The sequence below is a fragment of the Canis aureus genome, chromosome 9, assembly GCF_053574225.1.
Source record: "Canis aureus isolate CA01 chromosome 9, VMU_Caureus_v.1.0, whole genome shotgun sequence".
In the NCBI taxonomy this organism is placed as follows: Eukaryota; Metazoa; Chordata; class Mammalia; order Carnivora; family Canidae; genus Canis; species Canis aureus.
In genome coordinates this window covers 73,567,855-73,581,107 of record NC_135619.1, presented here as the reverse complement: position 1 = coordinate 73,581,107, position 13,253 = coordinate 73,567,855, and the positions used below count along the sequence as shown (strand labels likewise).

The window sequence follows — 13,253 nt, the reverse complement described above, 5'->3', positions numbered from 1 at the left end:
AGAACAATGTAAAAATAATATCAATCAACCCTGCTGAATGCTTTGTTCCTAAAGTTAAATTTCATAGATTCCTAAACATTTTATGATTAAGATAAAAACCGGACTATAAATGACAGTTAATGGCCGTCTGCACTGAACACGCTCTGATCAGGTGTACAACATCCTAATTGAGTAGTTAAGCAAAAATATTCCAGTTAAAGCAGAAATTTTAATTTTAGCATTTTAAAGTCATTGTTTTCCCACACTGTCATGATTTTCCTAAAGTCGAAATAGTCTAATACAGGAGCGCTAACCTTGGGACTCTATATACTCCCAGGAGGGTGACTGACTTGGCTGGCAATTAGTTTGATTATATTTTTTTAAACGTTCTAAGTTGAATTATCAAATGATTCAGAATTACATGGCATGCAGTATCCAAAATTATGGCTCTGATGCATTTAGATTTACATTAAGAGTAAGAAGTGCCATTCACATTCATTGTACACCCTGCCCCTCCCACAAGAAAAAAAATCACTACCTATTCAAGTTCTAGATCTGGTGCAGCATTAAGGGTTAAAACTTACCACTTTACCAGGCCTTCCCCATGTGCAAATAAATCCCTCCTGACAAGCAGTGACTATACAGTCTTCAAGAAAAATTAACACAGTCAGTCTTTCGTGTGCTATCTTTTTACAGATGAGCGGCTCTAACAAGGGGACGTCTTCCATCCGAGGACACAGGGGCGTCCCCAGAGTCTTTGCTGGGTCCGTTTTGGTTTTAGTAACCAGGTTCAGTTTGTCACTGCTCTTGCTGGAAATGTGTCCCATGCTGTGGTTTCGCTTGTGGTCCTTCTCGTGGTGCCTGTCCTTCCGGTCGTGCAGGGAGAGCGTCGCAAATTTGCTGACCCCAGAAGCGACGGCCCCGTCAGCGACGCTGCTCTTGCTGCCGGCGCTGGAGACGGTGGAGTGTGGCAGGCTGTTGGAGCGGGGCAGGGGCGGGGGTGCGGAGTTGCCTGGTGTCGTGACGCTGTTCCCGGTGCTACCGGCGGGCGGGCTCGTGGCATTCATGACATTGGTGTGTGTCCTTGCTCTTGAAAGGGGCTGGTGAGGGAAAAGGATGTCTTCCGTGAGGTCCCAGAGGCAGAGCTGTGTGTCCTGGCCCACGGAGCCAAACCGGTATGTAACGCTGACGGGGCGGCTCTCAGCAGAGTTCCGTTTGGATAGCCGGGACTGCGTGCTGTTCGCCCGGTCTCGGCCAAAATGAAGAAGGTCCTGGAAGTCCTCGTCGCTGCCACTAAACTCCATTGGGTCGCTCTCTTCCACGCTCGTGGTATAGGGGTCGAATGCCACGACGCTGACCCAGGATTTGTGCCCGTGGCCTCGAGCTATCACTCGGCAGTCCACAAAAGACCAGACCGTCACCAGGTCGTCCTCGCCGCCCGTCACGATGTACTTGCCATCCGGGCTCCAGCACACACACAACAAGCCTCCGAAGTAGCTCTTCATCGTACCGTGCAACTCCACCGAGTCAAAGTTGAACACGCGCAGAAACCCATCCTGGCTCACGCATGCCAAGAACTTGCCATCTGGGGAGAAAGCAAACTCGTTGAGGGCCCCCTCGCCCACCGTCCACTTAAGGAGAGGGTTCCTCGTGGATTTGCTCTTGCAAGTGTGTACGGCAAAGCTCTCACCCTGCTTCAGAAGCTGGTAGTGGGGGGCTGTGGTGCCACAAGTGTGCTCCACATTATACAAGTACATGTTCCCACTCGCATGGGCTACTAGGAAAAGGCTTTCCGAACCGGGAACCCATTTGACACAGGTTACGCGTGACTTGTCTATTAGTCTCTGTGAAGACAAAGGAGAACAAGTTATCACAATGGAGAAGCTTTAAAGGTCTACTTTTCCAGCAAGAAACTTGTCTGCTTCTCGGTGAGAAGGGAAGAGTCCATCCGGGCACTGCACACTCTATCCCGTGGTCAGCCAAACCAGCGAAGAGCATTTGGGCCCCTTGTAGAATTATTTCTAGAATTGCACTTGGGTGTTAGGTCACTGGCTTTCGCTGAGGGAGTCAGTCATTCAACCAACACTGTTGAGAGCCTACCACGTGCCAGACACTGTACCAGGCGCTGGGACACACTGGTGAGAGGGCCAGCCCTCGGGCCACTTTCACTTCTTACGCTAGGAGCATCTGAATCTGTGATTCACCGCACCCACACACAGCATCCTCTCTACGAAGACCCCCGGGGGAAATCTCGCAGTCCTCACAGCCGGGAGAGCTATGCCTCCCAGTTTCTCTGCATTTTATCGTCATGTAAGTCATGTGCCGACTACACCTGCCCCTCTGCTTGGGCTGCTCCAGGGTCGGGGGGAGGCAACGTGCAGCCACTGGCAGCAGCACACAGGACTTCAACGCACACTCGCTGGGCTCTACCTCAGCTCTGGCTTCACTGAAACTTCCTCACTCAGATTTGCTGTCCTGTGTGCATCTTTATAAGCAATTTCTCCAAATCTTCTTTGGAACAAGGTGGTGTTTAAAGAAATAAACAGATGATTAATTCAGGAGTATGTGCCTAATCACTGCCGCTCCACTCACTGCTAATTTCTGGTCCACTGACCAGCTGTTCCTTTAACTCGCAAAGATCAGGAGTGCTGCCTTTAAAACCCAAAGAACAAAAGGCCAAAGTAAAAACCACCCAAAGGCAGAAGTGTGCTTCCCTGCTTGCGGACCTTGCCGTGGGGCTTGCTGGCACAGCAGCTTCCACATGGGTGCCCCTCTCCATCTTCCAAATCACATCACCAGAAACTATCCAGAAGTTCCCAAGACTCCCAAGATTTTACAAACTCCTCCTACCAAACGTTCTCCACGGCCATCTCCCCGGGAGCCAGGTGCCTCAGGAGCCCGGCAGGCTCCGGGTGCGTTAAACACTCCCACTTCCCCTAACTGGTTGGGATTCCTGGCCCGAGCCTCAGAGGGCCCTGGGGCACGGATGTGATCCTCCCTGCCCCACGGTAGGCTTTGCACACATATGCTGCGTGTGCTACAACTTTACAGAAAACCACATGAAAAGAACATGAAGTCACTTGGGTTTTTTTTCAGAGAAGCGATGAATGAACTGTGCAGGCTGTTGCAGAATACTAGGCCACGGGGCTGGGGAAGAGAAAGGAGGCCAGCCCCACACAGCACGCAGGGCCCAGGGTGCAGGGGAGGGGTGGGCACTCAGCAGGCAACACTGCTTCTTGCCCCCCGCAGTGTGGGAGCCACAGGGCAGCACCACTGGCCCTCTGAAGAGAGACACACGAGCTGGCCTTGGGAACACAACCGTTTTCATCCCCTGCCTCCTTCCCTTCCTACCTCTAAAAGGCATCTGACCTACACCAATGCCAACAACCTGAAAGCCCAGCGACCACTCTGGCATGAGGCCTTCACTGCTTCTTCCTAAGAGGTTACAGAGGTAACTTGCAAGGCCAGGTTGGAGGTTTCATCTTGGGGGGGCCCACCCCCATCCCTCAGACCTTGCTGCCCCTGCAGGCCTCAGGCCACCATGGCTCACCCCCATGCGGGGCAGCCTTGTCAGGTGGCTCCAGCGCTAACTTGGACTGGCCGCCAGGCTGCCATCCTTCCCCCAGCACTGTGGCTCTTGGCTCCTGCACCTTTACATGTCACCACAACCACACAGATGGCGGTCTTACCAACAAAACACTACTGCCACTCTACCCTGTGGAAATTTTTAAGGACAAACATAACTTTCAGCACTATGCTTAGGAGAAAAATTTATTTTTTGGCTTAGAGACACGACAAAAATAATTCCATTAGAACTCAAAATTGTAATACTGTCAAGTAAATGTAGTATTGCTCTGCAGCTGTGAGGCATGAAGACAAAGAATTACAGCACTGCTGTTACCATAAATGTTACTGGGACCACAAAAACACTTAGAGACTTCATTCCCTATTAAAAGGTGCCTCGAGACGACCGTAAGTAGATACATGGAAGTAACTTATGGACAAGCACAAGCCTCCCCTCCTGGGCCCCCAGCCCGGCAACCAAGCACACAGCAGTCACACTGTGGCATCTGGGCACCGGGTCCGGCTGTGTAGGCGACTGCAAACCCAAACAAGCACAGGCCCCTGGACCCGGCTCTGACATGGAAGGGGCCTTTCCTGACAGGTCGTGCTCTCTGATGTGGGGAAAGCATCTGCCTCGAGTGGCGGTACCCAGGTCTCCCCCAGGTCTGGGGCATGAGGCACACATACTGGGAAGGCAGTGCTCACTTCCCATCGGAGGCTCTACTCCGTGTGCCAGGCACTGGGTAAAGCACTCTGCACACATGTTTCTTAACCTCAGTAGGACCCTATAAGGCCAGCTTTTGTTTTGTCTGAATAGGGCAATCTATTAATAATTCACATAAAAGTGTGCAGTAGAGAGTGCATTCACATCCCTCTCCTCTGTTGCAGGTCACCTGTCCCCAGGTCACTGGCATTCAGCTTCCTGTTTCTCTCTCCACAGTGTCTCCATCCATGCACAAGGCAGATGCGGATCCAAATCCACCCACCCTCCTTTCTTCACACCAGAGAGCACACGAGGCACTGGGCGCCCTCCTGCTCCACTCAGGTGTCTGTGCTGGTACCAAGACAGCCTCCCCATTCATTTCTAAAGTGCAGAGTATTCAAAGTCCCCACTGATGGACATTTACATGGCAACGAATGACCTGGCACACATGGCAGTTTTCGTGTGTATGAGAACACCCACAGGATGAATTCCCAATAACATAGCTGGGTCGAAACATATATAGGTCTATAATTTTTATAGACATTGCCAAATAACCTCCCACAGAGGACAGAACGCTATATTCTCATCAGCAATGTAAGAGCACCCGCTTCCCCATAGGAAGGTCAATATGATCACTGCATTACCACCAGGAAACAGAGGTTCGGAGAGCCAAGAAACCTGCCGGCAGCCCCACTCACTCACCCGCACGCTTGCTCATCATTCCTTCATTCTTTATCAATGCATTCATGCCAGGTGCTGAAATAGCTCTGATTAAAACAGACAGGCATTCATGTCCAAGTGGGAGGAGAGGACAGTAAAACCTGCAAGATCTGAGGGTGACGAGAGCTGCGGAGAAAAACAAACCAGAGGGAGGAGACCCAGTGCTGATGGAGAGGAGGCTGGAGCACCTTCCATCTCAGGCAGGAGGGCCTAGCAAGACTCCTCCAGCGGCGAGGGCGGGCTAAGGCTGAAAGCACACAGAGGTAGGCCGAGAGCATGTGGCGAGCACAGAGGGAACCACAGCAGCGAGGTGCTGAGGCGGGAGCAAACCCAGCAATGGCCATCACACTGAAAGAAGGGAGCCAGAGCAGAGGGAAGACTGGGCCAGGGGCACTGTCCCGTCCTACGCCTCGACAAACACAGACCGAGGCCAGGGCCACTCACATCGGTTCTCAGCAACAGGACACAGGCCTACCTCAGACCCTGAGCCAGGGCAGGAGGCACAACTCCAGGGCAGCTAGGAGAGATTCACGGAATTTAAACGACTCTGGTTATTATTTGGTTTGGGTTTAACAAAAAAGGAAGAGAAAAGAAAGCATTTCACTCTTGTCTTTCTAACTAAGAAACAAATACCTGGAACATTTTATTCAATAAATATAAAGAACAAAGCCCAGTTTCTACACCATAAAGGTATATTTCTGTTGCTGAAAATGTCTAGTAAAAAAGTAAAGAATCTCAGTGCTCCTCGTTAAATAACGGGATGACCCCATTAGGCTTGAATACCCAGTACCATTAATGGCGCCCTGAGCTGGATGAGCACAGTGATAAAACTACCTCAGCAGATCCCTGGCCCCTCTGAGGAGCTCCTGAGCAGGGCTGGGGTGGGAGTGGCTGAGAGAGGCAGGGGTGGGAAGGGCTGTGCTGGAGAGCAGCTCAGGACAGAGCAGTCTGGGCAGACAGGGGATGTGGGGGATGTGCACAGCACCTGTTCTGGATGGAGCGCCTAAGAGGAGGCAGGGAATTTGGCCTGGAATTGTGAGCTGGGGTTCAGGACAGCAAAGTCTCAGGCTAAGGGGACTTTGGGCCGTGACCCTGAAGCCCTGGGCCATCCAATCGCACAGCCCTGAGTACTTGAAATGTGCCTGAAGTAAGATGTGCTTTCTGTGTAAAATATACACTGGAGTCTGAAGATGTGAAAAAGTATGGAAGCGATCTCATTCATAATTTCATACTACGTATATGTTGAAACAATATTTTGGTTATATAGAGAAAACAATCTTTTTTTTTTTTAATTTTTATTTATTTATGATAGTCACACAGAGAGAGAGAGAGAGAGAGAGAGAGGCAGAGACATAGGCAGAAGGAGAAGCAGGCTCCATGCACCGGGAGCCCGACGTGGGATTCGATCCCGGGTCTCCAGGATCGCGCCCTGGGCCAAAGGCAGGCGCCAAACCGCTGCGCCACCCAGGGATCCCGAGAAAACAATCTTAATTTCACCCATTTTTTGCTTATTTAATGTGCTGTTAGAAAATTTAAGATTGCATGTGTGGCTCATGCTGTATTTCTACTGGTGGTGTGGCTGCACAGTCAGGGAGTTCAGGCTCCTGGGAGGTGCGGGGGAGTGACAGAATGAAGAGAAAATCCCTCCGGCAGAAGGTACAGAATGGATGGAGGTGGGGCAGGTGGGGCAGCCACCAGTTAAGAGGCTGTGACAATCGTGTGTGGACAGAAAGGTCTCAAACTTGACCATGGCAAGATGGGCTGTTCACAACGATGAGGTGGGGAGTAGGAGGTGGGGGTGGGGAAGGGCATGTGAATTCTTCTGGGCCTGGAGACTGAAGGACTGCCACACACAGAGAAGTCTGGGGGTGGGATTATGCTGGGGAGAAATCCAAGTGTCCTCATCCAGGAGATGGGGAACCAGCTGAGAACAGTGAGAGCCAGATCTGTGACCTCCTAAGACCCCCAAGGAAGGGACAGCATGGAAGAAAAGGACACTGTGACCCTCCACTCACAGGGAGCAGGACAAAAATCAGCCAGGCCGAAGGAAAATCCAAGGAAAACCCCGACGGAAGGAAGGAGCTAATGCTGAGTGAAGGAGCTAATGCTGAGGAAGGAGCTAATGCTGAGTGGCCTCTACAGGCCAGGAGCTCAGAGGCATCAAGCTGCCCTCCCCTTCTCCTAGGTTGCCTCAGCCTACACACCAGGATGTGAGGGTCTCCAGGGGTCAGTGACCCCAGCAGGGCCCAGGCAGGCAAAACAGGAGCAGGGAGGCTTCCTTAGGAGAGCTGAGGAGCAAATCTGAGGGGGGAGGGCAGGAGAAGAAAGCTGAGGGGACACCTCACTGGTGGAGGGGAGCACCAAAAGGGGGATGGAGCCGGGCCAGTGCTCTGGGAGGGGGAAAGGGCAGGGAGGTAGCTGAGGAGGTTCAGTAGCTAAAATACTCTCTGTAAGGTCACCTGGCTCAGCCACTGGGCTTCCATTAAAGAGTCAAATTCCAAAATGCTCTGAGCCAATTTCTATAATCACTTTTGTAAAAACCAAACACAAACTTGAGATCCGGTCTGCCATCTCTGCATGTCATGGAAATGGGCTCCCACACCCACTGGGCCTCTCACTAATGTACACCAGCAGCCCCACACAATCCCCACTTGAATTCCAAAGAAACTGTCCCTTTGCTGATACAGATCTGGTAAAAATCTAACATTAAAACTACCATCACTAATGGCATTGAGATAAGATTTTTCTAACTATAATAAACTAGTTAGGGGAATCCCTGGGTGGCTCAACGGTTTAGCGCCTGCCTTTGGCCCAGGGCGTGATCTGGAGTCCCGGGATCGAGTCCCACGTCGGGCTCCAGCATGGAGCCTGCTTCTCCCTCTGCCTGTGTCTCTGCCTCTCGCTCTCTCTGTGTCTCTCTCTATCATCAATCTTTGAAAAAAAATAAACTAGTTAAAAGGAAGGAAGAATAAAAATAAATCTATAATCATGTTAAAGTGTCACTGCTAAGACGAAACTTTCTAAAGCACTTAGTTGTCTTGTTTACTTTTTATTTTGGGGGAAGGAGTGACAGGGAGAGAGAACCTCAAGTAGATTCTCTGCTGAGCACAGAGCTCAACCCGGGGCTTGAACTTAAAACCATGAGATCCTGACCTGAGCCAAAACCAAGTCGGATGCTCAAATGACTGAGCCACCCAGGCGCCCCTTGTCTTTTTATTTTTTGTAGAATCTACTACTACCAACATGACAAGCAGCAAAAAATTATCTGGGGAGCAGTGGGTATGCATTTTGTAATGCAGGTATTATTTTGCAACAAAAATACTAAAGCAAACAATTCAAAACCACAGCTAGGGGGCGAGGGTGGGGGGAGCCATAATGTAGCCACAGGCAAAACTGGTGACCAAGGTCTTTGCTTATATAAACGCATTTAAAGAGAGCTGCTTCCCTTCAGTGTGAGGAAAGAGTATTTCAAAGCCACGTAAAAGAAGATCAAATGCCATTTTACGATGCTAAAACTTTAAGGAGTCCAGCATTACATGCTCCTTTCCTTCCTTTGATTAAAAAAGCAACAACAGGGATCCCTGGGTGGCGCAGTGGTTTGGCGCCTGCCTTTGGCCCAGGGCGCGATCCTGGAGACCCGGGATCGAATCCCACGTCGGGCTCCCGGTGCATGGAGCCTGCTTCTCCCTCTGCCTGTATCTCTGCCTCTCTCTCTCTCTCTCTCTGTGACTATCATGAATAAATAAATAAAATCTTTAAAAAAAAAAAAAAAAAAAAAAAGCAACAACAAAAAACTAACAAAATGCCAATAACCACTCTTTTATCCCAGAACTGGACAGAGGATGACACAGCTGGGTCTGGCTCTTCCGCCCGAGGGCTCTCAGCACCAGGAAGGAGAGGAAAGATGCAGCCTGGGGCCCTTCAAGACATCAGATGAGGACCCATCCAGTGTGATGGCCCCAGGCTTGCAACCCGCCAGAGGGAAAAGAGTCAAGAGCAGAGGGTCTCCTTACCTGTCAGTAATGAAAGCAGCCACAACAACAAGTACATCTTAGATTTTACATCTTACCCAACAATCAAAACATACTTGAAAGTCTTTGAAGTTACTATTCTATGGATACAACCCAGAAATAATGAGAATTTCTACAAATAATAAGTCTGAGTTCATCATCTAGAAACTGTCCCTTTATAATTTCCCCTCCCCAGTACTCCAGAACCCCTGGTGGTAAACAGTGAGCTCCTCACACGAGGTCCTTCACACAAGGCAACTGACCGGCCGGGGACGGGGGTGGGGGTGGGGTGGGGGTGGGGGTCTCCTTCCCAGGGAGCTTGCAATTGCAAAGTGAAAGTGTGCTCCTTGGGCTGGGAGCTCATGGGATGTGCCCACATACACCCAGCAGAGGCCCCTGGACACAGTACATATAGAATGCTGCAGACATACCCTGGATCCACTAGAGAAAGCAGACACTCAGGGGACCTGTGGGCGTCACCCCCAGGGAGGCTGGAAAGGACCAGGCACTTCCTTCCTTCTGGACTGAACAAGTACGACAGGCAGCCAGGCTCCGCAGCATGACAAGGACACCTGGGCAGTGGGGCATGAAGGGAGCAGGGCTCATCTCTCTCACTCTGCTGGCCAGACCAGGAGGAAGAGGTCACAGGACCTCTGATGGAACATGTGAACATACCAGTCTCACCTCATTAAAAAAGTAAAAACTACAAAGACAATAACGCCAACAGTGAGCACCGGGGTGATGTTTTCCCATCTTTATACATCTATAAAGCATTAAAAAAAATTTTTTTTTTAATTTTTTAGTTACTGGAGGGGGAAAAAAGTCACCTTTTAAGATATACTCAATTCCCAGATATTTCTATCTATCTTTAATGTCGTGGATTTCTGGACTCTAATTCCATCCATCCATCAAGCCACACAAGCATCTGCCATATTTTCATGGGCCAAGAACCCGTACAAGGGAAGCAAAAGTGGAAATCGGTACTGGGGTGTGTGTGCACGTGTACATGTGTATGACGGGCAGCAGAGAGAAGCACTCAGGTGAGCACTCGGGACCAATGAGATAAGCAGTTAGCCCCCCCTCCCCCAAGCTTTACACACGGGCACTCTCTGCCTGGGCTGTCCTGGACACCTACTGGCTTCTCCTTCAAAACTGCTGGTATCTCCCCTTCCAAGGAGCCCTTCTTTCCACCCCTGAATGGAAGGTGCTCCGTGGGCTTCCCCTCTTTCTGCAAACTGCAGAACAGCCAAGGGTTCATGCTCTCAGACCTTTGCTCAACAATGTCCGTCCTCACCGCTCTTTCCAGGTGGGGTGGGGGTGGGAGCAGGGAGGCATCCAGGCTCAAGTGTTCTGAGCCACTAGGCTGAGTCCCTAAGTTGCAGGGAATAAAGTGCCCTGTGGAGGCCACATGACGAGCAGGCCAGAGTGTTGGGGGGACAGTAAGAGCCTGGTAGTCTTCTTTGCTCTCACTACACTTTCTCCGCAGATCTTTCGTCTGATCTCAGGGAGGTGATGACTATTTACATGCCGAATTCCTGCATTTTCATCCCTGGTTTTGGGCTCCAGGTCCATGTATCTAACATCTACCAGCCTTTGAAGCTTGTCAAGTACAGAATTGAACTCTGATCTTTCCCTCCACTCCCCAAACCTACTCCTTCTTCAGTCTTCCCCAGTGTGGAAGGGACAGCCAGAAACCTACCAGTGTTCATGCCTCTCTCCAATTCAATCTCCGAGCAGTAGCCAGGGAATTTTCAAAAACACCAGCCTGACCTTGTGCTCCTGCTTCCTTCTGTGGGAATCGCACGCCTCAGCCAAGAGGCAACAGCTGGGCGCCACCCTAAGTGGCACCACACTCCGGTCTCACAGCCTCCTGGTACACCACCCTCCCCGGGTCCATGGCCCCCTCTCCATTCTCCTGGTCTCAGCTTCTTTCCTACTCAAGGCCTTTACCTGCTCTCCCTTCTGGGAAACTCTCCATCTCAAGCTGTTCCATGGCTGGCCGCCTCCTCAGGGGAGGTTCCAGCTAGAGCACAGCAACTACTTCATGAAATGTCCTCCACCACCCCTGTGCCTCTCCCTGCCCGCCCCCCCGCCCCCGCCCCGGCCTCTGCCTCCTCAACTGGCACATGTCACCATTTGCCCCAAGCGTGTGTGAGGGGTGCTACTGTTTACATATCTACCCCTCTCTCAGCAGGTATCTACAGGGCAGGCTCGAGTAGGCACACAGAAGGTAACCAAGGTCTGTTGCCTGGATGAGACATGGTCGCTGCTCTCGTTCAAGCCCTCAGCCCTCACACAAACAGGCACCAGCCTCCTCACTTGTCACCCTGCTACTCTCTCTCCATTCTGACCCACCCTCCACAAGCACTGACAAGCACTCTAAAGGACACACTTGACACGGTCACTCTCTTGATCAGAAGCCCAAAACTACCTTTACAGCCTCCAGCGTCAGATCCAAGCCTCTCAGCATGTCAGGGCATTTACAGTCTGGTTCCTACGGCGCACCCGCTGGCTCCGCCTCCCACCTCTCTGAGGCCTACCTGCTGCCATGATCATGCCTGGCCACCCAACACTCCTCTGCATACCAAGCAGTTTGCTTCAGCTCTGAGAGCCTCTCTCACCCTTCCCCAATTCCTGTGCATCTTTCAAGACCCAGATTAAGTGTCACCTTCTGGAAATCTCAGACTTCCTCCATCAAACTTAACTTCTGCTTTATGGTATTTGATACACACTGAAGAATACAGTTAACACATATCCTCTGGCACTTTGCTCCTGACACCCTGATAACATGCCCCAGTACCCTATCCATCTGCCTTACTAAACTGTGAGCTCCTAGGAACACAGAGGCCCAGCCATCTGGCGACCACATGTGGTGGGGCTTACAGTCTGTGAAAGTAATTTCAGTTCCACCTCTGTAGTCAACGTACTACCTGCCTGGACAATTCACTTACCTTCTCTTTGACTATTTCCTCATCTGTGAGATGCTAACAGCTACTCACCCGACCATGAAGAGGACAAATATTAAACACTCTGAAACCGCTAACTCTCATACCAATGCAAAGCATGGCGTGATGATGGCTTTCACCACCATTCCTGGCACTCTTGGAGAAACAAACCTCTAATGACCCTTGTTCTTACACATCCTGACCAAAATCTGATGAAAATCGTATCCACACAGCCAAAGAATTTCCTTACTGTGAAAGCCTCATGCTATAAGTGCCAAGCTGGAATTTAACCATACACAGCCCTAGTATGGTGAACAAACATTTTTCAAATAAAATATAAGACAAGTATGAAACCGCTCATGCTTGAATCACCAAGTGAGGAGCTGCTTCCTAGCCTGCAATCCCTACTGCTGTCCAGAGCAAGAGACAGATCTGGCTGATGCATCTGAGCACTCTCAGAGCCCCAAGACTCCTGCCTCCCCCATGATGACACACAAGCCCCTCTTGTTCTCAAAGTGGCATTCTGTGCCATCCTCAGCGGGAGGAGCCTCCTGATCTCATTTGCCAATAACCCTTCCTCCTCAACAACATGCCCCCTACCTGAATACAAACAAAATCCCACAATGACTCCAAATTCAGTTTCTGGTGACAATGCAAAGAGTGGTTGCTCCCCCACAACCACCACCAGGAGGGGAGAAAAAAATCATTCAGCTACCAGGAAATCACTTCCTCAGATGTTATTAATAAAACATTTAGGTAAATAAAAGTTTTCTGCTTCAGACTTATTTTTAACAGAAAATGGGATAAATACTTCTCTTCTAGAGTTTTGTCAATCCACATGGCAAGTTCTGTTTCCTGTCAACCCAGTTGAAACTAGAAAAGGAGATGGCCTGGTTCAAGAGATCTCACCAAATCCATTGGCAATGCCAAACAGAAGCATTGTGGATGGGGACCAGCTGTGTGTGGACAGTGTGGGCCAGGACACTGCAAAAGAATCCACATTTTAACTGCAATCTGTCAACTTGAATATTATTGCCCCCCCACCAAATTATTTCTTATAAACCAGAACCTATAATGCACTTCTATTTCAAGCTTATAACATCAAAACCAGGAAACAGCAAAAAACCATGTGTCCTTCCTAAGAGAGGGGTCCTATGTAACCTGACTCTTGTCACATCAGGGTTGAGGTCACAAGTCAACCCTGGGGCCCTGGGCTTCTAGACTGGCAAGCCCCTTACAACTTTTCCATTTGCTGAGAAAGTCACACTGAAACAGAGAAGTGAGAACACTGAATCTACAAATGGCAATTCTGCGGCCGAAAAGCACCCCCGA

The 13,253-nt window shown here is 50.3% G+C and overlaps 1 protein-coding gene across 15 annotated transcripts in view; it reads right to left on the bottom strand.

Annotated features, from left to right (window-relative positions):
• The window catches only part of WDR20 (WD repeat domain 20), a 62,246-nt gene that overhangs the window by 8,385 nt on the left and 40,608 nt on the right, over positions 1-13,253 (bottom strand). For 7 of the 15 annotated variants that reach the window (XM_077910654.1, XM_077910650.1, XM_077910649.1 and 4 more), the window contains one exon: positions 564-1,823. The exons of 2 other annotated variants lie outside the window; for them this stretch is intronic. In XM_077910654.1, the coding sequence (XP_077766780.1) occupies positions 564-1,823 (1,260 nt within the window). Of the gene's footprint in view, positions 1-563; positions 1,824-1,850; positions 2,491-13,253 lie in introns of those variants that run through there. 6 more of the 15 variants (XM_077910659.1, XM_077910658.1, XM_077910666.1 and 3 more) reach the window with 4 other exon arrangements.